The sequence below is a fragment of the Zonotrichia leucophrys genome, chromosome 17 (genome assembly GCF_028769735.1).
Source record: "Zonotrichia leucophrys gambelii isolate GWCS_2022_RI chromosome 17, RI_Zleu_2.0, whole genome shotgun sequence".
Taxonomy (NCBI): domain Eukaryota; kingdom Metazoa; phylum Chordata; class Aves; order Passeriformes; family Passerellidae; genus Zonotrichia; species Zonotrichia leucophrys.
The window spans coordinates 9,882,259-9,908,798 of record NC_088186.1 but is presented as its reverse complement, the minus strand read 5'-3'; the positions used below and the strand labels follow the sequence as shown (position 1 = coordinate 9,908,798).

The 26,540-nt window shown below is 49.7% G+C and overlaps 1 protein-coding gene across 4 annotated transcripts in view; it reads left to right on the top strand.

The window, feature by feature from the left end:
* The first annotated feature begins 6,509 nt into the window (after nt 1–6,509).
* The window catches only part of NSMF (NMDA receptor synaptonuclear signaling and neuronal migration factor), a 46,990-nt gene continuing 26,959 nt past the window's right edge, over nt 6,510–26,540 (top strand). For all 4 annotated transcript variants that reach the window (XM_064728136.1, XM_064728135.1, XM_064728139.1 and 1 more), the window contains exons 1-2: nt 6,510–6,731; nt 14,888–14,949. In XM_064728136.1, coding sequence (XP_064584206.1) covers nt 6,625–6,731; nt 14,888–14,949 — 169 coding nt within the window. In that variant the 5' untranslated portion in view covers nt 6,510–6,624. The remainder of the gene's footprint in view (nt 6,732–14,887; nt 14,950–26,540) is intronic.

Sequence of the window (26,540 nt, the reverse complement as noted above, 5' to 3'; positions counted from 1 at the left end):
TGGAGCTGCTCATGCCCTGAGTCCTTGCTGAGCCAGCCTGCGAGGTCAGTGCAGGTGAGGAGGCAGCTCTGGGCGGGGATTTGAGGAACACACAGGTGTGTGTGCCTGGGAAAGGCCCTCATGCCCAGCAGGAGTGCACTGTGCCCCCCCAGCCAGACAGGCTGCTGCTCTCACCCCAGGACAGTGCACCCGCCCTCAAATCCCCCCAGGCTACCACTGTGCATGGGAAGTAAGCCCCCAAGACCTTTTTCAAGGTTTTTTCCCAAATTTGGGATAAAAATCTCTGCTTTTCCCTATCCTCCTCCCACAGCTGAGCACAGAGCCTCCCTTCCAAATCTCCAGTTTGGGAGGGCTGCTCTGGCTTGCTCTGCCAGGACCTTGCTGCCTTGTGCAGGAGAAGACAGATAATGTTAAACAGTATCTGACCTCTTCTTAATTCTGGCAAAATTAGAGAACTTGGGAAAATGCTGAGGAGGAAAGAGGAGAGGGTTTAATGTTTGAGCACAGCTCACCCTGTGCTCAGGGTCCCAGAGGGCTGAGTTGCCCTCCCAGCTGGGACATGTCACGTACAGAAGGCAGGGCTGAAAGGCTGTACCCAGCCCTGGCAATCACTGATTAGGTGTTTCACTAAAAATAGCTGGGGGTGAGCTGGCCAGCAGGGGGTCTGAGTGCCCTGCATCCCAGCTGGTTCAGAGCTGTTCACCCAGGGATTGGAACTACCTTGGGTTTGAACAAGATTTGCTGATGCCAAATCAGCCATGTAAGAACAGCTCTATGCAAATGAATCCACTCAAAGGAAAACCGTAATTCTTGACAAACTCCAACTTGTTAGCTATTGATTTTGCTTCAGTGATATATGGCCTCATTTTAATTATACTAGTGTTGGGTAAGTTATTTTCTTACAGCTCCTCATTCGAGTGAAGTTCAGACTTGATGAATTTAACAGCAGCATCTTGAGGGGACTAAAGTGGCCAAGCAGGAGGGTGGAGAGGTGATATTTGAGTGACCTTCTGGCACCCAGGAGACCTTGAGCTTCCCAGGCACTTGGCCATAACCACTGTCCTCAAACTCTTTTGCAGTGCTGTGTGAATAAACGCCATCAGCCTCTCCAGCTGCCTCAGTGTTGTAGGTTTATCACCAGCTCTCTGGGCTGATGTGCCTTGTCAAAAGAGCTTAACTGGAGCAATGTTTAAGGACAGTGGGCACACCAGTTTGTCTTCTCTTTTCAGTCTTGCGCTTTGCCCCTTCAGTAGGAACACACTCAGGCCAGTTTTTTGGTGCAGAGAAATGGGAGCAGAAGGCAAGAGGCTGCAAAACATCCCTGCCCTGTCCTGTCTGTGCCAGTTCTGTGGCCTGAGCACATCATGTTCCTGGGGAAGCACCTGCAGCTTGGTTTAAGCTGTGGTGATGTGAGTGAGCCCTGGGAAGTGTTGTGGGGAGGGGTCCCACAGCTCCCTGGGCACTGCTGACCCTGGTGCTCTGCCCTTCCCTGGGTGACTGACTGTGCTCTCTGCAGGGACCACAAACAGTCCTGGGCTCAATTTGGAGCACAGGAACTGCAATCATCTCACATGGGCCATTAAACACCCCCTTTGTCCTGGTTTTATGCTTACCATGCTGCTGAGTCCCTTCCCTTCTCCTGGGTTTATAGTCCCACCAAAGCCAGCACGAGGCACAAATGGATCTGGGCTGGGCAGGATGATATTCAACTGAACCTGGAAGAAAAATAGGTTATTTCTGAGGATAAAGATCAGTGCACAGTCCAGTGCTGGAGGAGTTGGGATTGTTTTCATGCTGTCTTTATCTTTGTAATTATCTCCTCTGGATGTCCTGGACCCATTGCTTAGTTATTCTCTATCACGAGGTCTTTGTATAATTCTTCAGTGTCTCATGTATTTATGACCCTGAATGCCTTAACATCAGCTACAAGCTTTGTCACTCCGTTTTTTTTTTCTAATTAATTTTTCAAGATTATTTCTGGAAAAGCTGAAGTGAGCAGAGCCCTGCCCAGGTCCCTGTGGGGCTTCTGTTCAGTCCTCCCTCCATTCAGGAGCTTGCTTATTGAGAGCTGCTCTTTGGGAATCTTTTAAACAGGTATTTATTTATTTCAAGTATTTTCTGTTAATCCCATGGTAGCTGCATTCCTGTAAGAAACTCGTGTGACAGACCTTTTGGAAACCCAAGCAGACTACACCTCACACTTATCTACCCCTCTAAAGAACTGTAATACCTTTATCAAACATTCATTTTTTTTCCAGGAAAATCAACTTTCTTTTCTTCCCAGTATTTCAAATGCATCCAACTCTGCACTAATGAGATTCTTAGTGACAGTTTCGCTTTGCCCAGGAGGGAACCTCAGACTTCAGGGTGCATCTTAACCCCAAACCCTTCGCATTTGTCACCTTGAAGCTCTCAGACAGTGAGGCTGTTACACACAGCGACTACATGCTACAGCTAAGTAATTAAACTGTTTCACCTCTGAGCTCTCACTGGGCACTTAGGTGAACCATCTCAGCCTGGTGCATTTGCACTCTCTAGTTTGGCTATTTATTCCTCAACTTCTTCTGCTGACACTTGAACACAAGCCAAATCCAATGTCACGTCCATATAAAGATGACTTTTGGCACAGGAAAGTCTCCAAGCTTTTCCTCACTGACTACAGATGCAAAATATTCATTGTTTTTCTGTTCTGACCTTATCTCCTACGAATGCTTCTCTTGCACCATAGCCAACTTCTGACTCTCCAGCTTGACGTGCTTGAAGAAGTATTTATTATTGTTTCCCTTTTGCAGGTTGCTGCTGTGACTGGTTTTGGCTTGCCTTATTTCTCCTTTTTTTGCATTTAAATTGTCAGGATACACAGTTTTTGCTCGTTTAGACAAAAATTACATTTATAAATATAAAAAGAATGGTTCCTTAAAGTCTGAGTGTCAGAATCTGATCTGAGACCTAGACCGAATAGGTTTGAGGTTCTGGGTTTTTTACTGGACAGAGATGTGCTGTTTGGTTTGCCAGGATGCAGAGACACCAGATTTTCAAGTGTGATGCCTTTCTCTGGACAAAACCCATAACTGGTTGGGATGGACATTGCCTGGCTTGGACATCAGGGCATTGCACCTTCCCTGGTGGAAGGAGGGAACATCCTCTGGCCAGCTGTGGTCATTGTGGAAGGTGTTTTGGGGTGAGATCCCACAAGAGCTCTGTGAATGGGGGCTTGGGGCTGGGGTGGAGGGCTGTGAGGCTCCCAGCCCCCTCGGCCCGTTTGCTGTGTGCATGTCTGGAGGCCCTGTTGCCATGGAGAAGCCGTGGGAGCTGTGTCTGCCTGCCTTGCCTGACTTGTTCCCAGCACCAAGCAAAGGCATCTCTCCCTGGCTGCCTCCTCTTCTGGGGTAACCCAGACCCCTAAACACAGGGATAAACCCAGGAGCAGGCAGCAAACCCTAGAGGAAGGCAGGGAAGAAGCCAAACCAAGAGGGGAATCTGCAGGGATGGTTCCTGGGATGCTGTGGAGTCATGGGCTGGCTGCTTCTCCAGGGCACAGAGTCCAACATGGAAAATTCCCAGTGGATCTATGGGAATCTTTCCCTGTGGGAGTGGTGCAGCCCTGGGACAGGGACCAGAGCAGGGTTTGCATCTCCATCCTTGGAGGGGCTCAAAACCCACTGGGCCAAGCTCAGAGTGAGCCCTGCTCTGGGCTGGAGCCTCCCCAGCCCCGGAGAGGGAGACCTTGCTGGGGAACGGACAAGGCAGAGCAGTCTGACCATGGGATGAAGATGGAGACATCCATGTGGATGCTTTTTAATTCTGGGAATTGATAGCACTGGGCATGGCTTCATGGAGACTGGGATTGCTTGCATGGCTCCAGTTCTCTGCAAGTGGTTTTATTTCAGTTGCTCATTCAAAACAGATGGATTTTTTTTTCTCCTTTTCTGTTGTAGGAACTCTTTCGTGACATGACTGTACAACAAAAAACAGGGTGGGGGGAAGTCATGAGTAGAAATTTAATTGGAGTCATATTCTGGGGGAAAAAAATCCAATTTATTGAGGTTGGGTTTTGTTTTGTACATGAAAAATGTCACTGTGAGCAACTTTGGGGCGCTTCCAGGTAGATCTGGTGGGAATTGTGTCATGGATAGAGCAGACCTGCCTGTTAGTTTGGAGAGTGAGTTATATTTTTAAGGAACAGCATTTGCCTCAACTGGCAAAATATTTAAACATAGAAATAAAGACCATTTCCCCCATCTAGTTTACATAAAGGGGAAAAAGGGGTTGGGAAACACAGATTGACCTTATTGGTTAAGTATTTCCATGTCTTTACTGTGGACATGTCACTTTTTCTGCTTACAGTTTGGGTCTCAGCAAAGATACAGCTCTGAAAATGTGTTATTCATAGTGAATTGTTCAGATTGTGATAAAATTCTGCTTGGTGAGGTATTTGTATCCTGCTCCTTGTGTCCACAGAAACCAGGGGAATTGGGTACCTTCTTCATCTTTTTTCCTCTCTATAGAAATTATTTTTCAATGGGTAGGTTAATAGACCAAACAGACTTAATTTGTTCAAATCCTATTATATTTTCTTGCAGGTTTTGTGTTGGAGTCCATGGAGAGAGAGGATTGAAGCTTTTCCCCAGCTTTTGGTTTCTTGATGCAGGGTCTCTGAAGGACAGTGAAACATGAGCTTATGCTACAGCCCTTCCTCAGGTACACACAGGTCAAGGTGTGCCTGTCACTCCCTCCTTCAGCTGCCTCTTTTCACAAAACCTGTAGGAATTTTAATTATCTATAAAACTTCTACCCTCTGTCCAATATTATTGAATGAGTAGCTATGAGTTCCTGGGGTTCCTACACTTGCCTGCAGAGTCAGGGGGACAATCCAAGTGCTTTTTCTGTATGTATTTTGAATAATATGCAAGAATTTGCTGCCCCAGTCACTCAGGTATCCTGAAAGTAGATTTATAAAATACTTTCCCACGGAAAAACATTTTTCTAAACCCCCCTAGGGATCAAAACCTACACCCCTGAAATTGATCTGGAGGCTGGAAGCCCTCTGCTGTGAAGAAAGGCTGGAGGAGCTGGGAATGTTCAGATTCAGAAGGCTCTGGGGAGACCTTCTTGCAGCCTTTATACATTGAAAGGAGGATTATAAGGAAGATGGTGGGTGAATTTTTATCAGGGCCAGGATAAGAGGCAAAGGAATAGATTTAGACTGTGTGATAGGAAGAAAAATTTTATGATGAGGGTGGGCAGGCCCTGGCACAGGGTGCCCAGAGCAGCTGTGGCTGCCCCTGGATCCCTGGCAGTGCCCAAGGCCAGGCTGGACAGGGCTGGGAGCAGCCTGGGACAGTGGGAGGTGTCCCTGCCATGGCAGGGATGGAGCAAGTGATCTATGAAGGTTCCTTCCAACCTAAACAGTTCTGCAACTGTGTGAAGTGAAAATCCTCTAAGACTCGGCTGACTGACAAACCCTTTTGTTGGGTTTGTTTTCAAGCACTCGATGATCTCAAGGCAGGTGTTTGCTCTGGCAGGTGACACTGGACATGAGGGCGTTTCTGAGCACCCATCTCCCCCTCATGGCTCTGCTGCCTCCAGTCACTCTGGCAATGGCTGCGCTGCTGCTCTGGGACAACAGCGGGGAGCAGCGACCTGCTCAGGGGACAAGGCCAGCGGTGTTTGTGTCAATCCTTCAGAGCTGTCGTGTCCAAAACCCAATAGTCTGACCTTCGTGACCGTGTCCACCCCATGAGCAGAGGGATGCAGCTGCCCTGCTGTGGAAAATAAACCATGTGTGAAATCTTTCAGCCGATCTGTCAAAGGCAGGCTGCAGTTTTGTGTCAAAATGACTGATTTTTTTTGCAGATTGCACGTCCACTTCCTGACAGGAGCCTGGAAAGAGATACCCCCGGGCCTCCCCTTGCAGCCGTGTCTGACGGCCGCTGGCTGGATATTCCCCTCAGGCAGAACCAGGGAATCACAGAGCATCCCGAGCTGGAAGGGACCCGCAGGGATCACCCAGCCCTGCACAGAAACCTCAACAACCCCAGCCTGGGCACCCCTGGCAGCGCTGCCCAAAGGCTCCTGGAGCTCTGGCAGCCTCGGGGCCGTGCCCATTCCCTGGGCAGCCTGGGCAGTGCCAGCACCCTCTGGGGGCAGAGCCTTGCCCTGAGCTCCAGCCTGAGCTGCCCTGGCCCAGCCCCAGCCGTGCCCTGGCTCCTGTCCCTGTCCCAGAGCAGAGATGGGAGCTGTCCCTTATGAGGAGCTGCAGATCCCTGAGGTGTCACTGGGCCTCTCCCTGCTCCCGCTGCAGCCCCACACTCCCCATGCGGGGGTCCCGCGGCCCCTGAGGCGGGGCCGGCGCCCCCTCCCCGGCCATGATGTCAGGCGGGCGGAGGAGGTGCCGCTGGCCAAATATAGCGGCGCTTCCTGGGCGGCGGGGCGGGCTTGTCCCTCCTTCTCTCCCTCCCTCCCTCCCTGCCTCCTGCCGCAGTCAATGGGGCGGCAGCGGCCGCGGCGGAGCGCAGCGCGGGCCGGGGCCGCGGGCCGGGGGCCGGCATGGCGGGGCTCTGAGGCGGCGCGGCGGCGAGGGGCGGCGGCGCGCCCCGGCATGGGCAGCCGCGGGGCCCGGCGATGAGCGCTCCCCCGGCCGCGACCCCCCGCGCGAATATGGGCACAGCCGTGTCCAAAAGGAAGACGCTCAGGAACGAGGCCATGTCGTCCGTGGCGGCCAAAGTGAGGTGGGTGCCCGGGGCGCGGCGGGCGGTGCCTCGGGGGGCCCCGCGGTGCCGGCACCCTGCTCGCCCCCGGCCGCCTCGGGGGTCGTGCCGGGCTGGAGGGAGCCCCGAGACCCTCGGGACGAGCCCAGGTACCGGTGCGGGCACGACCCGGGGCTTGTGCCCCAGGGCCGTCCCGGGGCTGGGAGTGGCAGCTGCCGGCGGGTCCCTGTCGCTGGCTGCCCCGATCGATGCCCCCAAAGCAGCCGCACACTCGCGGGTGGCAGCGGGCGGCCGTGCCACCCTTGCACCCCGCCGACCCTCAGCCTTGGAGGGGTGACTGTGTCCAGAGGCGTCCCCGCCATCGGCCCGGCCGCTGCACCTGCAGGGCTTTATTTGCTGGGTCGGCAAAGAGCGTGTCAGAAGTGGATTTGTCAGGGATGGATCGTTTTAATCTTCGGGAATTCGGAAGCGCGGTCAGCGTGCCCGGTGGTTTCTCCTCTGCTGAAATGCCGTGCGCGTGTCCGAGGGCAAAGTCAGCAGCCTCCTTCAAGGGGTTCCGCTCCTTTGAATGGAAAAACTGCTCTGTGAAAATCTGCACCCACCACGTCTGCCCTCCCCGGCAGCGTCCCAAACCACTACATGGACCAGTTAGGTGATTTGGGTTCTATATTGTGCCTGTTCTGGTTTTGTATTGCTTGTCCTACGGTGTAGTATTTCACTCACTGCCTGATCCCAGTGCTTTTCAGTATCAAGCATGGGAGATCCGAGAAAATATTTGCTGCTTAGTGGTACTTAGGTTTAAAAAGCTGTCAAAGACGAGCTTTGCCTTGGTGCCCTTTCCCAGGTGAAAGACCCTTCTCCCACGCTGCAGTGCAAGTGTCACAGCAGTCATCCGGTGACTATTTGGGGGCATTGGCGCAGCTTTTTAGCTGCTCCTTCAGCACAGCTGTGCCAGGGAGTAGGTCTGTTACTGTCTCTGCTTCAGCTAGACTGGCTCTTTGCTGCTGGGGAAAAATTGGGAGAAATTAAACTTTTCAGCTGCATTATGTAACACCTTCTTTGTGTTGTTAGACAAAATTGCGTTAGAATAACCTGGAGTCGTGTGTAGAACTCAATCCGTGTTGCTGAAAGATCTCAGTCACCTCTCTCTGCTCTCTGTAACTCAACATTACTGCATCTCTGCTGTGCTCAGAGGAAAGAGAAGTCTTAAGGCTTGAAGTGAAGAGATGAAAAGCTTGTACCTTGCCATCTGTTTGAGTTGTAAAGAAATCCATCCTTCAAACTCTGGAGTATCTTGAGGGAAAGCTCTCCAGGCAGAGCCTGCAACTTCTCCCCACATTTTGTTGCACCCTGTCCATAACCAGTAATGAAAACATGAATGCTTTCCATGGCATTCAGAGATTTGGAAGTGGCATTCTTTGTGGTGATGTCAGCCAGGTGCGTATACAGAAATGACACGCAAAGCACCATAAGTGCTGTGGTGGGGTTCTGGGAGTGGGATTAGGCAGTCACACAAACAACACAGTCAGTAATTGGGAGGATTTCAAATGGTGGTGTGGGTGTTTGGGAGCGACTAATGTGTTTTGAACATAATGACTTGTTAGCCTACACCAGGGTGGGCAGATGCTGCTCAGGTTCTGTCAGCTGTGTGGAGTCCAGGAGGTGCCTCGGGGGTTCTGCTTTGCTCCATACCTGCTGACGGCTGCAGGTACAGGTTTGTGGGAGCTCTGAGGTGTCTCTGTGCAGTAAGGTGGTTTGACCAGAAAAGTTATGAGTGGGTTTGGGCTGGGGGACATAATGCCCTTGAGGAGTGTCTGGTCACGTAGACCACAGCACAGGACAGGTGTTCTTATGTGTCTCCCTGCTGGTGGCCATGCTGGAAATTCCTGATCCAGAAATCATTGGAGGAGGTCAGTGAACTTGCCAAGGGGCTCCCTGCAGAGCCTCTTTGCGTGGAGAAGGTGCTGGTGGTGACAGGTGCCGTCCATGTGCCTCCATCCTGCTGCTCCAGGCACGGCTCAGTCCCTATTCCCATGGGCTCAGAATTCCTACAGCGGCAACGACCCACCTGCTGAAAAACCTGAAAGGTTTCCTGGAGCACATCACACACAGCTGCTCTGCTCTGCCCTGGGTTCTGCTCCATGTATCTCCTGCATCCTCATCTACAGCAAGGACTCTGTAGGACACTGGGTAAGGCTACAGAGAGCCTGTTCTGTCCATCCCACGAGGGTTGGGCGCTTGGGTCACCTGTGTGGGTAGCACTGCTGCAATGGTCATGTGCCCTGTGGGTGTAGGCAGCTGGGGGATCCTGGGATTGCTTCTCTGCATCTTTTGGGCTCTGCCCTGTTCATATTTGTCTTGACTTCTCTTTAGAGAAAAATCATCTCCTGGAATTCTGCTGCAAGTCCAAGTGACCATGGTGTGTATTTCTTACGTGTGGCTGGAGTGTGTGTGCACACTTGACTGTTTCACTGAGCAAGGAGCAGGGCTTGTTTGCTGGTGTGAGTAATGGGATCCAGGGTGCAGGCTCCCTAGATTGTTCAATTAAAATCTCTGCAGAGCCACTCAGGGGAGTTTTATGTCCCAGGAGCATTAATTAAGCTCCGTGGAGCTTGTTGTGTGCTGGGTGTTTTTAAGTAGCTCCTTACAAACTAAGGGCACAATTGCTCTGTGCCAGTGCTGTGCAGAGCACCCACGGTGCTGACTTTGGTCTCTGTGGTGTCTCCTCCTGGGGGAATTGCAGCGCCCTGCACGCCCAGGAAGGGCTGTGCTTGGTGCTGCTGCTGCTGTGGTCTCCTGTGAGGGGTTTGGATGTGGGATCCCCCTGCCAGGAGGGATTGTTCCCTCCCTGTGTGTGCTTTTATTGCCCTGCAGCTCCTGGCCCCCAGTGCCGAAGGCTGGGCTGACGCAGTTGTCCTTGAGCGGTGACCTTGGTGCTGCCCCTCTGCTGACAGCCCCTCCAGGGCCCGCTGTGCCTGTCTGACCTGTGCTCCTTGGCTTCCTCAGAACTTTTCCAAGGGTGCAGATGAACCAGAGCCCTTCAGAAATGGGCTCTCCTTGCCCTTGGTCCCTTGACACCTGCAGGAAAACACTGGCACCCCAAATGAGGCAGTAAAGCAGATGTTTTCCTGCAGCTCTGCTTTGTATTGTGCCGGCCTACAGCTGTTGTTTGGGAGAGCGTGATGGTGAGAGCAAACAGACATGAGGCTTTTGCTGGGTGTTCCAGAACCATCTCTTCTTGCAGTCATTAGCACAGGAAATACTTGAATTGGGAGTGTGGTTTGTCTTGCCCAGTTACATGACCTTGGCATCTCGTCCAGGATAGCTCACAGAGGGGTAAGAATTTGGTCTCACTCCTGCTCTTCCTGCCTAGAGAGGGATGAAGAGTGGCTTTGAGCACAGCATTAGTGAAAGGGTGGATTTTTCATTGATGAAATGCAGAGGTAAGTGACCATGTACCTTATCCCAGGCTTCTTGCATGAGTGATTTTTGGCTTAGCTTGGGGTTCCTCATGGAGTCTAGATTCTTCTTTTCTGCTTGTGAATTACCTGAGGAGTGGTATGAACTGTCTCTTTGATTGCCTTTCTTTTAATTTCTGCTGCTGTTCCTCTCTTCTCCTGTCCAAACTTCATGATCATAAATTACTCCAATACTGTGGAGCCTCTAAGACCCATTGCTGACATCCAGTCTCCCCTTATTGAGTGTGAGAATTTTGAAATGAAAATTTTCCAGCTACCATTTCTCTACATAGATATTTTAGAAAACTAATTTTTGTCAGGGTATTGTTACTATTAGGCTTAAATAACGTAGGTGTCACCAGTCTTTAGTGACTGAGCTGTTAACTGTGGCTGTGCTGGAGGTGTTCCCTTCTCTGCTTGGTGACAAGAGCAGGATTGCTGCTGTAGGAGGATGTAGGTCCTGATGATGCAGGTCTCTTCTCTCCTGTATGCCTGAGATGCAGCACTGTCAGATGCTGTCACAACAGATTCCTGCTGCAACTTCTCTGGGCATTACTTCTGAAGGAGCATGAGAAGGTGGTGGGTGTTCTTTATTTTTCCATGTAATACTCCTGAATAGTCCAGGTTTTGCTTAGCTTGCTGCTAAATGGAGTTATCTGAGGTCTTTCCTGTATCTCTGAGTGTTTCAATCTGCATTTTTTCACTCTGTAAGTGTCAGTTTGGTGGATAAATTTATGTGCATCAGTTTCTCATAGCTGCTCGTGTGCATCAAGGCCCCTTTTATCCTGTTGATGTGATTATTTCGGAGACATGAAGGCCATTCTGTGCTTATTACATTGTAATTGAGATCTTTGTTATTTGGAGGCTTTGCTCCTTCGAGCAAATCTCTGTCTAGACTGTCTGTGCCTCTTCACAGTTCTCTTCCAGACCTGATCCCAGCTCTGACATCTGAGGCACAGTGAGTACTGGAAAATGCCCCAGAAGGGCAGCTGCCTTTGCTGCCTGTGTTGTGCTGTCCCATCCCTCCTTCCCTCCCTGGAGCCTTTCTGATGGAATTCTGGAGGAAATGCTGCTGTTTTCTGAGGCTTGTCTGTGCTGGTTATGCTTAGCAGCACAGTGTGCTGGAGCCCTGGTCCCTGCTTGATGTCCTTTTGTTAAATCTAGCTGTGCTGACTGTGTGACATGCAGGTCTGCTCTGCCACTAGAATGAAAACCTCTCTCCAGATGAGTCAGGGCTAAACTTGTCCTGCCATCAGCTGATCACCTCTCAGTGCTACCTGCTCATTGGTATGCAGCTTTTGCAGTGTCATACACTCAGGGTTATAGCTCACGGGCCCATGGAGCTGTAAGGCACCTTGTATTCATCTCATTTATGTGAAACAAGCTTTCTTTTCCATCTCTTGCTCTTAAATTATCCTGAGGTGTCTCTGCTCAGAGCCCAGTTGAAGGCGTTTATGTCCAGTGCTGTCCAGTGGTGTGAGGGGGCTTGAACTCCATTGGCAGTGATAGTGGAGGCAGAGCTGAGCTGAGGGAAAGTCTGATTGTGTGACTTGTGGTAATAGATAAAAGAGAGAAAAAAGAACAGGATGAATAGAACAGCTGCCATCTGTTTGAATTGTGCTCTGGCTTTACTGCGATCGCGCCGATGGGTAGCGAGGAGAGCGGAGCAATGGCACAGTGACAATGGCACAGTAACAACGGCACAGTGACAATCCAGGTGAGTGCTGGTGAGCTGAGGGGACTCTGAGGGCAGGGGAGGAGCACTGAAGGCTTGGCAAGGGCAGTGGCCATTAGGAGCAGGTGTGGCCATCAGAGTCCCCTTGGCAAAGGGCAGTGCAGGCATCTGCGGGAGCTCCGCTGAGGCACGGCCAAGGAGGAGCCGATGGGAAGCAGGAGTGCAGGAGGGACCCACTGAGATAATAGGCACAATAATTAGTGAGAAATTTCGGGTGTAATTGGCTGGAAACCCCCTGGTGCAGGCTGTGCTGTGTTCACCAGGGCTGGGGAGCTGTGTCCGTGTTTGTTTGCTCTGGGTTGGCCTGAAGGCTCTGGGAGCCGTGGGGTGGAACAGGCAGGACAGAGCTGCAGGGAGCAATGCTTTTGAGCAATGCCCAGCTGTGCTTCTGACCTGCACAAGAGCGCTGGGTATGGCCTGATCTCTGGCTGTGACCTGTTCTCTAGGAGCTCTGGCACCTGGGGTTGTACCCTCCTCTGCCTGGGGGAACGAGAGTGAGGTCAGAGACACTGCAGCACCTTCCAGCTTGAGCTCTCACTGAGTGACAGTTTTCACCATGGAGCACGGTGGGCTGGGGGGCAGCAGTGCTTCTCTGGCTCTGTCTTAGTTATCAGTTTTGGTCTTAGGAAATGCTTTGTACTGTTTTTTTTGAGTCCATGGTTTGCAAGCTAAAGGTGAAGCATTGGTTCAGATTTTCAGACAGACAAAACAGCTTCGGGCACTGGCAAAGAGATGAATGGAGGCAATGACAGATGAATGTGGAGCTCGTGGAGCTTTTGAACTAGTTACAGATTCATCATCATATTTCAGCATTTTTTGTGTAAATCACCATGTTCTCTCACTGATAATTTACCTGAGAACTTGCTTGCTATTATTTTTTTCTACATGGAATGACTGCTGGTGCAAAAGAGAAGCTTCAGAGTTTTTCCCAATGGCCTAAGTGCGTGCCCATTTGTGAATGGTGTTGGTGATGCCTTGCAAAGACAGACATTTCCATGGGAAGCCCTGGAGTCCCAGAAGTTTTGGTGGAAGAGATCTCAGAATCTCATGTCCAACCATCTTATTAAAGCCATGGTGGTGTGCAGGATCAGCTGTAGCTTTGGCTGAGCTTGAACCAGCTCTGAGATGGAGTACAGGAGCAGCCTAATGTTAAAATCATAGAATTGTTAAGGTTAGAAAAGACCTCCAAGGTCAATGAGTCCAACTACAAACCAAACCCTGCCACATCCATCACTAAACCATGTCCCCAAGTGCCACATCCCCACTTCCAGGGATTTTGACTCAACCACTTCCATGGAGCAGCCACACTCCAGTTCCCAATTTTGCATTTATGTGTTGCTCCAGGGTCAAGTCTTGCTCTTTGCCTGGAGCTGGACATGTAAGAATCCAAAAACAGGGAAAACCTCAGCATTATCTGTTAGTATGAAAAGATAGAAAAGCTTAAACCTTTCTTCTTGCACAGCTCCAGCTGTGCTGCTCTAAAGCATTTTGCATTTGACTGTGCTGAAATTTAGTCCTGGAGAGATTAAATTACTCTTTCTTCATTGTTCATATTGATCCTGTGTTGCTGGCTGTGGAAGACAAATGGACTTCCCACTCCTTCCAGCCCAAGTCACTCTGGGAAGTGCTTTGGAGCCTTGTTAACCTTTTCTCCTCTGGGGGATGGTGCATAAAAGCAGTGGGGAAGATCCTGCCTACACAAGCTGGGACATGCAAAGCAGAAGGTGGTTTTGGAGGTCAGAGCTATTTTTCACTTAAATGTTTAATGGCCATTATGAGCCTTTTGCAGCAGCTTGAGCTGGAGAGGATGTTCTGAGGCCCCTCTGAAGGAGGAGGACAGTGGATGTGATGCCTTGGGGTGGAGAGTCTTCTCTGTTGCAGCAAATCTTGTCCTTCCCCAGGAGATGCTGCTGTGCTTGAGGGCTGAGGGTGCTCAGCTCTGGTTTCTTGGCTTGGCTTGCCAAGGAGGTGTGTGGCTGTTTCACCTCCCTCTTTGCCACTCTCCACCCTGGCTGCCCAGTGGCAGCTCAGCTGCAGACCTTGGAGAGATTGTTCTACAAACCTGGGGAAAAACCTGGCTCTAGTATTGGCTCTCTTGGGTCCCAGGTCTGTTAGACACAGGAGAGCAATCAGAGCCCCAGGACATTACAAATGCCCTGGCAATTGGAGTCTGGAGGTTGCTGTATTCCATGCCTTGACCAAGGGTTCCTTTCCTGTGTGAGTTGCAAGCAGAAAGCTCTTCCCTGGTTGGAATATTCATAGGTTTGCTCTCTTACGTGGGCCTGGATGTGTGATAAGGGTTGAGCTTGCCCTGCTTGCTTGGTTCTTAATATATTCCAGTAAAACCTCAGTCATCCACAGGACTGGAATCCATCAGAGAAGCAGGAACTGCTTTTGTGGGAGGTTGTGGGTGACTCTCAAATAAGCTTGTCCAGTAATCCAAATACTGACATAGCTGGGGCTTGAGAATTTAGGGTTCAGGTAGGTAAATGGGCATTAGCATCCACATCTGAGCTCTCAGCTGGGAGCTTTCAGGACCTGTGGGAACCTAAATGATGATTTTCTCTGGGGTGGAGATGCCTCCTTCCTGGGCTGCCAGGAGGGGCTTAACTCAGGGGGCTGGAGACAGTGAGTCAGTTCCTGTGTGCATCACAGGATGCAGGTGCATTTCAATTCTGTTTTTTCATTCTTATAACAGAGAAGCTAAAGCCTAAACTAGTCCTGGATTCCTAGTCCAGCTCTGTTTCCCAGTTTGGCCAGGGAAACACTGATGTTCCACCAGAACCACTGGAATCCTGGTGTGTAATGAGGAAACCTCTCTGCTCTGGCAGTGAATTTCCATGGGTGTCACTTGAGACTGAGGGATGGCAGCTGCAGGGGCACAGCAGTGTGTTGGTATTGAACTGTTCCTTCTTTCCTTGGCATTTAAGCATCTCAAATCTCTCTCTTTCTCTCCTTGGCTGCCTCCTGATGCTGGGACACAGAGCGGCGAGGGCTTTTGGAGAATACCTTTCACAAAACCATCCTGAAGGCAGAAATGGCTCAGGTAAGAGAACTGATGTGCCTTGGTTATACCCATGTGTGCCTGCACCTATGGTTAATTGCCTTAGAATGAAAATATATTTATTTATCTGTCATGAACAGTGAGATCTCAGCAGCAGAGGCAGGAGGAGCTGCCCTCAAGGAGAAAAGGCAGTTTGGTGACCCAAGGCTTGGATGGGCTGTGGGAATGAGTTCATTTAGGGGACAAGTGCCCTGTCATAAATTCACCCCTGCAGCTTAGGAGAAGTTGCAGCTGGGAAATGACTGCACTGCACAAGGCTTCTGCACTGCTTTGTGACTCCTAGGTTTTGCTTTCACTGGGGTATAAAAAGCAGGTGAGTTATATTCTGTTCACTGGTGTAAATCCTTACTGGCAAAGGTGACATCTGGATTTATTCCAGGGGTTTGCTTCAACAGGGGTTAAACTGAGATTTGCCTAGATGAGGGCACTACATGTGCTGGCTAATGTGTCAGTATTTTCCATGTAGATATTATCCCCATCAGCTTATCATGAGTTCTGCTTGATGGGCAGGAGAGTGCAGGATAAACTCACCAGACTTCTAACGGGGCTGTGTCTTCTCTGTGATGAAAGAAAATATTATGCAGGCAGTTGCAAAACCTACAGAAAATCCTGTGTAATCCACAGAAAATCTGTGTGAAAAAGCAACAAACTGTTCAGTGCTGTTGAGCTGCTGTGCAGGGGATAAAGTTATTAAATAGAATGTAATGTAGAGTGATGTTATCATTTTAGGTAAGCTGTGTGTGTTTAAGCCTGTCCAGGAGATGCCTCTTGCTCTAAGAGCAGTCACACAGTCTTTGCAGCCAGCTGAGCCCTTTCCTTTTCTCTGGGATCTCTTCTAATGACCTTCAAGTTGTCCTTGGCTGAATTGTGCTCATGTTGGGAATGGAAAGGCTCTAAGACAATGTACCGAGGTTTGCTTGGATTCTTTTCGTGAAGAACTCCAGGGACACTTTATTTACAATATTTGGTCTAAGAACAGCATGTGGAGGTAGGAAGGGAAGGGGAGAGAAAGGCTGGGGTTTGGTGCAAACCTTTTTTTTTTTGTTGTTCCTTCCATCGTGACCATTTCTGCAGCTGTTCCTGTCTCCTGGAGTCTCTGCCAGTGCTTTTTGCAGCCCCCCACCCCAGTTTCCAACAGGAAGAAGTGTTGGCTCCTGCTTGTTTTGTAGTGCCCTTGTAGTACCTGTGGGGTCATGCTGGGGCCAGGCAGAGAATCTCTGATGGAGACAAGAGGAAATTGCAGATGTGTTCAGTTGCCCAAGGCCTGGGCAGCCCTGGGCAGATCCAGGGAGTGGGAGCCTCTCTGATGTTCATTTAAAAAGCTGCTGTTTAACTCATCCTTGGGGTGCTCCTGGATTCTCTGACTGTGGGTTAGGAGAGCATGGAAATGGAGCTGATGTGACTCCTGGATCCTGTGTCACAGCCAGGCTCCCCAGACAGCATTTCAGCCCTGTCTCTGCTTGTGACATCCACGAGCTCTCCAGGGAAGCCTTTTCACCCACTGCTCCTTGGTGTATCAGCCTTGAGATTGTTTTTGAATCCAGGAGAATTTAGTTGCCACAGGCAAGAATGAAGTAGTGAGAAACACATTTGAAAATACCACAATACTTCTGGGATCCTTAAGTATTCACTTGGAAAGGAATAAAATTCCCTAGAAATTACTCTGAATTCTAAGGGAGAGGGGAGGGAAAAAAAGGAATCGTCATTTTTAAGTCATCTTCTGAAATTCTGCAATGTATAACTTAACACAGTCTGTAACACTTCTTTATAAATAACCCCAGTAGGAAGGTTGCTATCCAATAAAAAACACTGCAAGTAGAAAATGTGGCTTCTTTTAGTTCATCCCAGCAGCCTGATCACAGGGAAGTCACATCTTTCCTTCCTGCAGAAATTCCACCTCAGGATCACTGGTGCAAGTTCTGGAGGCTTCACCTTTGGCTGGGCAGGTGCTGGAGCTGCCACCCAGTGACTCCAGGGAGGCAAAGGAAGGGCTCTGCTGCAGAGGTTGAAGGTGTAGCACAGATCCAGAGGGACCTGAATGAGCTCCAGCTCCTCAGAGAGCAGGCAGAGGCAATGTGAGCAGGGAGAAGCTGTGCAAAGCCCAGCTTTGTGCAGCCCAGCAAAGCCCTGTGATGCTGTGGTGTTGAATTCCCCCTTGCATGTGTTGGTGCCTTACATCCTGAAAGCTCAGTGCTGCAAAGAATCAAGTCCTCAGTGCCTGGGTGTGTCTGTCAGCTCTGAGCTGTCACCTGAGTGTTGTACCTGGTGGGACAGGCCTGTGTCTGCTGCCATAACTCCAGCTGTGCACCCAGGTGCTGCCTGCACTGACAGCACACTGAGCTGGGATGAAGGCTCTGGCCTAAACATGACCGGAAGGAGGCAAGACTTGATTCAGTCCAGGAAAAAATGGTTTAAGAAATGTTTCAAGTCACTGATGAATGCAGTGAGGGAAAAGAGGTGAGGATTTTGAGGTCCAGGAAGGTGGCAGAGCCAGCAGTGGGACAGTGAGGGCATAAATGGAGGAGGGAAGGGCAGGATCCTCCTTTTCTGGACCCAAGAACTAGAACCCTTCTCTCCCCCTGTGCAGGGCAGTCCTCATGCAGAAAATGAGGTGGATGTGAATCTTTGGGATGTCAGTTCTTTGCTGCTTTAGCTGCTGGTTCAGCTCCTCAGCAGAGGGGTGAAGTTCTGACAGCCCAGGAGATCCATGGAGATGCAGACACTGCCCCAGCTTGCTCCACTTCTGCTGCACTTTCTTCTCTGAGGATTGTCCATTTCAGTTTGCCTTTTTTATCTTTTTAGTCCCTTGACTCCAAGGAGAGGAAAAGATATAATGGCTTTTGTATCCCTCATAACTTCACATTCCACAGCTGATCAAAGAGCTGCTCTTTCTGTCATAACTTCTGTTTGTGGTGGCTCCTCTGGAGAGCTTGTGTGTGTGGCAGAATGTCTTGGAGAAACTGGGGAGTGGTAATGCAGAGCTGCAGAGGGGTTGTAGATCAGCAGGACAGCCCAGCTGCCTCGTCCAAGGCTGAGTTATGTGCAGGGCTGTGTTTGCCTTGTTTTCAATGAAAGGGCAGTGTGCATGCTCTGCCTGCTTTGCTGGGGCAGGGTGTGGAGCTGCAGAGCTGCACGAGGCACAGGGGCTTGCAGGTGTTGCAGGGTGTGGCTGGGGGAAGAAAGGTGAGGGGGAGCCTTTGTTGGTGACAGATTCTGATTCTGCTGATGTGAGGCCCAAGAACTTCATGGCTCAGAAATGTTGTGTGACTATTCCTATACAACTCTCCTGTCTTATCCTGGAAGAGATTTTTTCCAGGTGACTGCAGAGGTGCATTTACCTCTCCTCTTTCTCAAGAGGTTTTATCAGCGATGATGACCATACAGAATTTTCTTCCCTTTGTTTCCTTCTTGAAGCAGGGCAGTTTCCTGGTGGTGGGGTATGAATGCAGAGGATGGAGGGATTGTCCCTTTGGGATCACTCAGATTTTTTCTCCCCTGATCTTTAAAATATTTTCAGGAATTAGAAAGAAAGGGAGGGTTGGACTCTGCTGCAGGTGACAGGATATGGATGTGTTGAGGGAGCTGCTGCCAGGGTGCTGATGCATCTCCTGCTCTCTTCCTGCCTCTGTTAATTGCTGGATTATTTATGCAGGCTGGAGGTCTGGGAGGGTTCCCATGAAGAGCACTCTGCCTTGTTCAGCATTCATTCTGCCTCCAAGGCTGTGGCCAGAGTCTTTGCTGACTGTTGGAGCTTTCTGTACCTTTTAATGTAGAAGTGAGCATCCCTTGGGACAGACTTAGAAGAAAGATACAGAAGGGGATTAAAATGTGAAAGGGAAGTGTAAAAAGGCTGCAGAGAATAAAGCATGGAATAAGTAATCACTCAGTCTTACAGAGCTCGTGGAATTTTGGACATTCTCCAGCTTGGGTGTCAGAGGCCCCACACTGAGATAATGCACATTAGATTTTATCTCCATGTTCTGGAACTGTGAGAAGAAAAGGTCCCAGGGCATGGGGCAGTGACATTGGGAAGGACAGCAAGCAGAGCCTTTGAGAAATTCCCCAGACAGCAGGGATCCATCCTGGTGAGCTGGGATTCAGACACAAGGATAGGGAGGGAGCTGTGGGAGGTTTTTCTTGTTACTGTTTTAATCTTGTTACTGTTTTAATCTGTTCTGCTCAGTGGGGTTATTGGGAGGGCACTGCTGCTGCTGCTGGAGTGGGGGGCTGTAGGATGCAGCATGGGCTGCCTGCTGGACCAGCTGCTCTGGCCAAGCTGTGTGGGAAAGGCTTTGGAAGTGAGAGAGGGAGAGATCCAATATAAAGTGTCCTTGGTGCTGCAGGGGTGATGGGCACTGGGCAGGAGCTGTGAGCCAAATTCTCCATGGCTCCTGCTAAGCCAGCATGGCTACTGGTTTGGAGCAGGACAAACCAAAGGAAGCAGTTACCTGGAACTGGAAAAGCTTCTTTTTAAGCTCAAAAAAAAAGTAATCTTTGTGTCTTTCCTTTGTTTTTTGCATGATGCATGATTTTTCAGTTATCAGTGTGAGTATGTGAGAAGAGGGCTTTGTGAGCTTCCCCAAGCCAAGTGGCAGTGGGGAGGGGTGGCAGGAGCAAAACCAAGTTTGTGCTTGTGCTGGGTGTGGAGCCACCACTGGATCAGTCACTGATCTTTGAGTGTGTGTGTGGAGGGAGCAGCCAGGCACTGAGGAGCTTCCTGGTGCTGCCAGAAACTGGCATGGGGTTAGAGAGACCCCAGGTGAGGCTTCCTAGGTGCTTCAGGCTGAGTGACCTGTGAGCTGAGCTTCCTGTGGCACCAGCAGGTAAAGCTGCAGCTGTGCATGCTCTGAGAGGGACATTCCATCTCCGGGGTTTGCACTGAGGAGCTGCCAGCCCAGCCTGGTTCAGAGCAAGCACCAGGCTGGCCTTTTTCTCTAGAGATGTTTGTCCTGTCCCCAGGACAGACCCAGCAGTGCAGCTGGCCCTGCTCTCAGTGTATCCCTGTGCTGATGAGGTGGTGGTGCCTTTTTGGGAAAAGCTGTGCTCTGGAGGGAGTTTTAGGTGGCCTGAGCTCAGGACAGAGCAGGGATGTGAATTCCCATCTCTGAGGGCTTCAGGCCTCTTCTAGCCTGAGCCAGTGCAAGGATGGTGTGGGTGTCTCTGGAACTTGCTGTGGAATGTGTTGTTGGCTTGCAGAGGGAACAAAGACGTAGGTCAGGGTGTTACCATGGAGATGCTGGGCCGTGATGGAGCTGCCACTTGCTCCTTTGGGTCGTGTCTCACAGTAGCAATTTCATCTGTTCACATTAATGTTACAGGCCAGACTAAAAGGTTACTCACCTATGAGATGCCAGGTCAATGCTATCTTGAGTTTGTTTGTTTTTGAAGCCCATTTGAGCAGGGGAGACTAATTGGAACCATTTTGTCATAGTTAAGTGACCTTCTGGTTTCTCAGAGCAGCTCCCTTCCAGAAGCAGCCTTTGCCTGTTCCCTGTGCAGGTCCTTGTGCACAGCTCAAGAAGGACAAGGAGCTGCTGGGGAGGCTCCAAAGGTGATGAGGGGTCTGGAGCATCTCTCATGTGAGGACAGACTGCAGGAGCTGGGTGTGGTTAGTCTGGAGCAGGGTGGTCTCAGAGGGCTCTGATGAGTGCACATAAACATCCCCAGGGCTGTCAGAGGATGGTGCCAGACTCTGTTCAGCAGTGCCAGTGACAGGACAGGGAGCAATGGCCATAAACTAAAACACAAGGAGTTCCACCCCAACATGAGGAAGGGAAAAGAGCTCTGGATCAGGTGCCCAGGGAGGGTGTGGAGTCTCCCTCTCTGGAGACATTCCAAACCCACCTGGACATGTTCCTGTGTCACCTGGTCCAGGTGACCCTGCCTTGGCAGGGGCTTGGACTGCATGATCTTCAGAGATCCCTTCCAACCCTAGCTATTCTGTGATTCCATCTACTCATTTGGCTTTGAAGCTGCTGCATGGCTGAAATGCCACTGTGATTTTTTTTTCTTGTTGTATTTTCTGTTTTGATACCCCTGCCTCATGCTTCAATAACTTGAACGAAATTCCCATTTTTCCCATGACTATTTCTTGATCCCATTTCAGCCCTGAGCCCAGCAGGGTGGGCTGCCTGTCCTGTGCCAGGGGTCACATTGTTGGGAGAGCAGAGCTGGCATGGGGAAAAGCTCTGCATTACATCTCTGAGAGGGAGCAGAGGAGAGCAGGACCTGCCAGCACACCTGAGGGGCACTGACAGGCATGTGGGAGGTCTTGGAGTTGTGATTGCAAGAGAAACTTCTCAGCTGTGCCATTTGAATGGTTGGCATGGGTTTTGCAGCTCTGGCCAGTGCTCCCCTCACTGGGGGAATCAGCTGGATTCCTCCTGGTGCAAGGTAAAAACATCATTAACTTCATTCTTACTTCTTTGAGCAAGGCCCTGTATGTACACCCAAAAACTTTCTATTCATCTTCAGTGACTGTGGCAGTTCTTTGATTTAAAGTTGGAACTTACTTGTCATAAATATCAGGTCCAGAGAGTTCCAGCTGAGGAGAAACAGGGAAGAAAGAACTGTCTCTCTGAAATTTTTTTTTGCTGAGATGACAGATGTTCTTTTAATAGGGTTTATCTGGATTCCCCTTTGCCACTTTGCCTCTGATGCTGGAGCGGAGCCTTTAAATCTAAGGTGCTTTAATCATCAGTTTAGCTGCTAAACACAGGAATAAATTTGGAGCTTCTGTCTGTGCCTTGTGGCTATATGCTGCCTGGATTTATAAACTTCTCATCCCAGGGGGTCACAAGGCAGTCTGCAGCAGACAGGAGTTGGCTCCACAGCTGTGGATGGGCATCAGTCAGTGGGGGCTGATCCCAGCGTGTTCCCTGCTCTGGAGAAATGTGGTGGCACTGAAAGGAAAATGAGCCAGCCCTTTCTCAGTTCCCTAAGTCAGAGTGAGTGCTCAAGCTAGGGTTACTCAATGAGAAAGGATGTATTGTAAGTATCTAACACAAATAAATGCCTGTAGGGGGATACAATATAAGAAAATAAAGGTAGTATAGAATCTTATATATATAAATATATATATATAAATATATATAAAAAAAAAAATATATATATATATATATATAAATCTTACCCCCTAAAGAGTTGCAGCTGAGTCAGTTATTAAGGATTAGGAGCAGGCCTGATGTTAACAGGCTGCAGCTGTAGCCAGTAAGAAGAGTGTTATAAAAGAGTGGATTGGTGGCAAATGGAGTCAGTTTGCTACTGCAAGGACAAGGAGGAGTCAGTGCCTAGAGGAGCTGCCTACTAGAAACATCAAGCAGGTATGGAACTCCAGCAATATGGAACCCTTGCAATGTCATGACAATGGAACTCCTGCTCTATAATGACAACAAATGCCTAGTTATCAGGAGCTACATGTACTGAGAATGTGAGTTATTTTTTCCCCAAGACACTGCCAGTTTCCCAGCACAGATGTCACTGCTGTCAGTCTTTGGTCATGCATGTGGCCTGTGCTGGGCTGGAAGGTGAAGGAAGAAGTGTCAGATAGGAGCAAGTGAAGCCAAAAAGACAAGGAGATGTGTGTTCAAGGATATAATGAGGGGAGTGAGAAGTGGTTTGGCCCTCAGGACTGGATGTCAAGGGCTTCTGGGCTTGGCCCAGGTGGGCAGGGAAGTGATGGAAATACCACCTGCATGTTTCTGGTACCAATGGACACACGATCTACAGATCAAGCATGCTGGTCTTCTTCCTTTTGTCTTGGTGCTCAGTGCCTCATGCACAATAAATCCATGTAGAGCAAGAATCAAGGTGAAAAGAGAACCTGAGGAACCTGGTTTATCTGTTCCTAAGTGATTTTGCAGCAGAGTGAGACACAGGTGTTGCTGCTGAAGGAGCAAGTGGGGGAGCAGTGTCATTCCCAGGGCAGCTCTGGCATGGTGAGGGGAGGGAGCTGTGCCAGGCTGCCCAGTCACACTGGCCAGGGCTGCCATGGCAGGTGGGGGGAGCAGCTGGGAGTGGGAGAGGTGGCAAGAGCCATGTGAAAATGCAAACAGGGAGCAGCAGCTCGAGGCGAGGGTGTTAACAGCAGCCTGCTGCAGCTCCAGTCACTGCTGAGCTCCTGGGGGTGCCCCTTGGTTCTCCTCACCCCACATCCCTGTGGCTCAGCTCTAATCCAGCACTGATTTCTGGACCAGCCTGACTTCCTTCCTAGCAGAAGTAACCTGATAGCCTCAAATGCCTTTGTGGCAGCAAGTGCAGTGTTTTGGCACCTGAATCCTGTTCACAGCAAGCACAGACAAGGGTAACTGGTAACATCTTGGTGTGTGTGACTCATGTATGTGAATGCACAGACTCCTGAAATGGTGTGGATTCTGTTCTACAGGCCAATAATTCATTATGATGGATGTTTGAATCTCTTTTCCTTCCACACTATTTTTCTGTAGATAATTCTTTATTAACAACTACTCTTGAATAAAGCTTCGTATTCCCGAGGCATATGAAGTAGCTTCTCCAGTGTGTAATTACTGAAGGTGCTAAATTGAATGAAAATGAAGAATTATCCAATTGTTTTACAAAAAGAAAGCACATTGGTGTGCTGGCAGCCCTTTGTAGTGTAGCTCATGAAAACTCTTACATAAGTACAAGTGAAAACACTTTGAGGAGGGGACAAGTAAGGTAGGAAGAAAGATTTATCCTCACATTTTGCATGCTAGATCAGGTAGGTAGTTTATGTCATATATATCTGGTCAATCCTGCCAGGATTTCAGTAAAAAATTTACTCTTACTTGAAACCAGTCATGGGCCCCTGAAATGTCTGTAAATTTTATAGAGCTGAACAGACCTCACTGCTTATAAAACAGAGATTGGAATTGGTCTCTTTGCTCTTGTGATCATCAGCATTTTCAGGCCTATTGTGCTTTGGGGACTTCATTTTTCCATTGAGCCGCAGATCCCAGGGCTCAGGAATTCCTGGATGTCTGAATTCCAGAGCTGTCAGTGTGTGAGTGAAGGTGACACTCCTGTGTGTTCCCTCTGAGGAGGCTGTGCATCTCCCATGCAAGTATCACTTTCAGGAGGAGCAGGGGCAGCTGTCAGCCACGATTTTGTGGTGCCTTAAGAAATCTGTAGCGTCACTGTGCCCACACAGATTAGTAAATTTGACAAGTTGAGAAGAGTACTTAGAGCTGGCCTTTGTTTTTAATTTTAAAAATGGTTTGTTTGGCACTATTAGCGAGCACAGATCTTGGCAGAGCTCAGGGAGTCTTTGGTGGTGTTTTCCCAAGACGTGCCCACTCTAGAGCACGGTTAATCCTGGAGCTGGGGAGGATCTGAGCTGCTGGAGAGCAGATAAAGGGGACCTGCTGCCTCTTGAGGGGGGACACGTGGTTTGAGAGACTCTGGGGCCTGTGGGTACTCTCTGCACTGTTCTCTGACATTGTGCCCTGCGGGTGGGTACAGGCTCTGGGCTGTGAGCATGCTCTGCACTGTTCTCTGACCCTGTACCCTGCAGGCTCTGGGATAACAGCCTGTGGAACACCTTATTCCACTGGAATCACCCTTATTTTCCATCAGGCTCCTCCTGGAGCAGGTGCAGATGTCCACTCTGACCATGGGGCACAGTAGAGCCCTGCCAGCCTTTCACACTCTCTGGGGAGTATCTGAGGGGCACTACTCCTCACCACACCTGGACATGGATTTTTGACTTCATGTGAAGCCTGGACAGAGCATCAGCTGCAGGTTCAAAAGGCTCAGCTCTTTCTTCAGGACTCCTACAGTGTCTCCTCCTGGCCAGCTCCAGTATGCAGAGACTCTGAGGAGACAAGTGAAAGGAAACCTGACTTGTGTCAGCCTGAACAGCCCTGACAGTCACTTCTTGAGCAGAGTGGCCAGAGACTGATTTATGTCCTAGTGGTGCTGGAGGAAGTTGTATCTCAAGCAGAAAAATGAGACAAGGGTGACACCCTGTACCAGTACTAACTCGGTTCTGGTTGCAAGCAGAGCAGGGGGAGAGGCTCTGGACAATGTGAGCATGTTCCAGGATGGATTTCAGATTCAAAAGCTGACTGTGTATGGCCTCAGCTTGGGAGGGCTGCTCTCAGAGGGGCACAGGAGCACTTCATGGGCAGCAGTGAAAGGTCCATGTTACACACATACACCACCACTCATGTCCAGAGGTCATTCTCCTCTTCCTCCTTCACTTCATGACCACTTGCAAGATAGCCAAGCCTTCAAATTGTGGATGAATTCTTCTAGGTCATGGCTCAGTAGCCAAAGAAGTTATGTTCTGTAAATATTTACTGAAGTAAAGGCTTGGGTTTGCTTTCTGCCTCTGTTTTAAGTGCTTCTGTCTGTGCTGGACACTAATGATTTCATTTTTTGGGTAGCAGTCACATAAATAATGCCTTCCCTGCTGAGCCTTTTTGCCAGTCCCTGAGCTGCTTCCCATCTGAAGGGAAGTGTAAGAGGTAATTAACAGCCACTTGAAAAAGGATTAGCAGGTGGGTGGGAGCTACTGTTGGGTTCATGCATGGAATTGCCATGGAAATGCTGAGATTTCCTGGCACTTCATCCAGTGTGTGGGCTCCAAAGATAGTTGCACTCATGGGCCTGTCTCCCTTGGATCTTCCTACCCTGCACAGGGAGCGGCTGTGTTTTCTTCCAGGACAGCTCCAAGCTGTGGCCATCTGTGAGACCAGGGCGGGTGCTGGGCTGCAGCTGCCAGCTGAAGCCTTGCTGCATCTCTTTCATGTCAAACCACCTGGCAGAAAATCAGGAGGGGAAAAAAACAAACAAACCTTGTTGGTTTGCCCCTTTGCCAGTGTTCTGAAAGAGCTTAATGCACCAAACACTCGGAGTTTGGCACTTGGAGAAGGTGGTGCTGGTCCTTGTCCTGCAGACTGTCACCAGCTCCGTAGCCCTCGTGTGGCTGAGCAGGGCTGCAGCTGGACCAGGGCTGTCTTGCATGGCAGCATTTTCAGGCTGTGCACTGAAACCTGTATTTGCTGCTAGAGCTTTTGGGTGGCCACACATGTGTAAAATATTGGGGTTCTCTGTGAGAAGAGGTTTATCTCTGTCGTGGTTTATCTGTCATTTCAATGCCTGCTGTCAGAGACATATTTTCATTAAAAATCCTTTCTTAGGATTTTTTTTCCTGAGAAGCTGAGAGGCTTCAGGAACAAAATGTAAACAATGGTTATCTGCTGCTATGGAATGCAACAGGTGCATCTGGGATTGGCCCATGTTGGATGTTTACAATTAATGGCCAATCCCAGCCCAGTTAGCTTGGACTGTCTGTCTGAGACACAAACCTTTATTATTCATTCCTTTCTATTCTTAGCTTAGCTAGCCTTCTGAGATGAAACATTTTCTTCTGTTCTTTTTAGTATAGTTATAATGTATATATATATCATAAAATAAAAAATCAAGCCTTCTGAACGTGGAGTCAACATTCTCATCTCTTCCCTCACCTGAAAACCCCTGTGAACACCGTCACAGCCTGCCTAGAGGTTTAGAAGGTGGTGATGGGCACACGTTCATCTCAAATGGTTCCTGCAGGGACCTCCTGTGTCTGT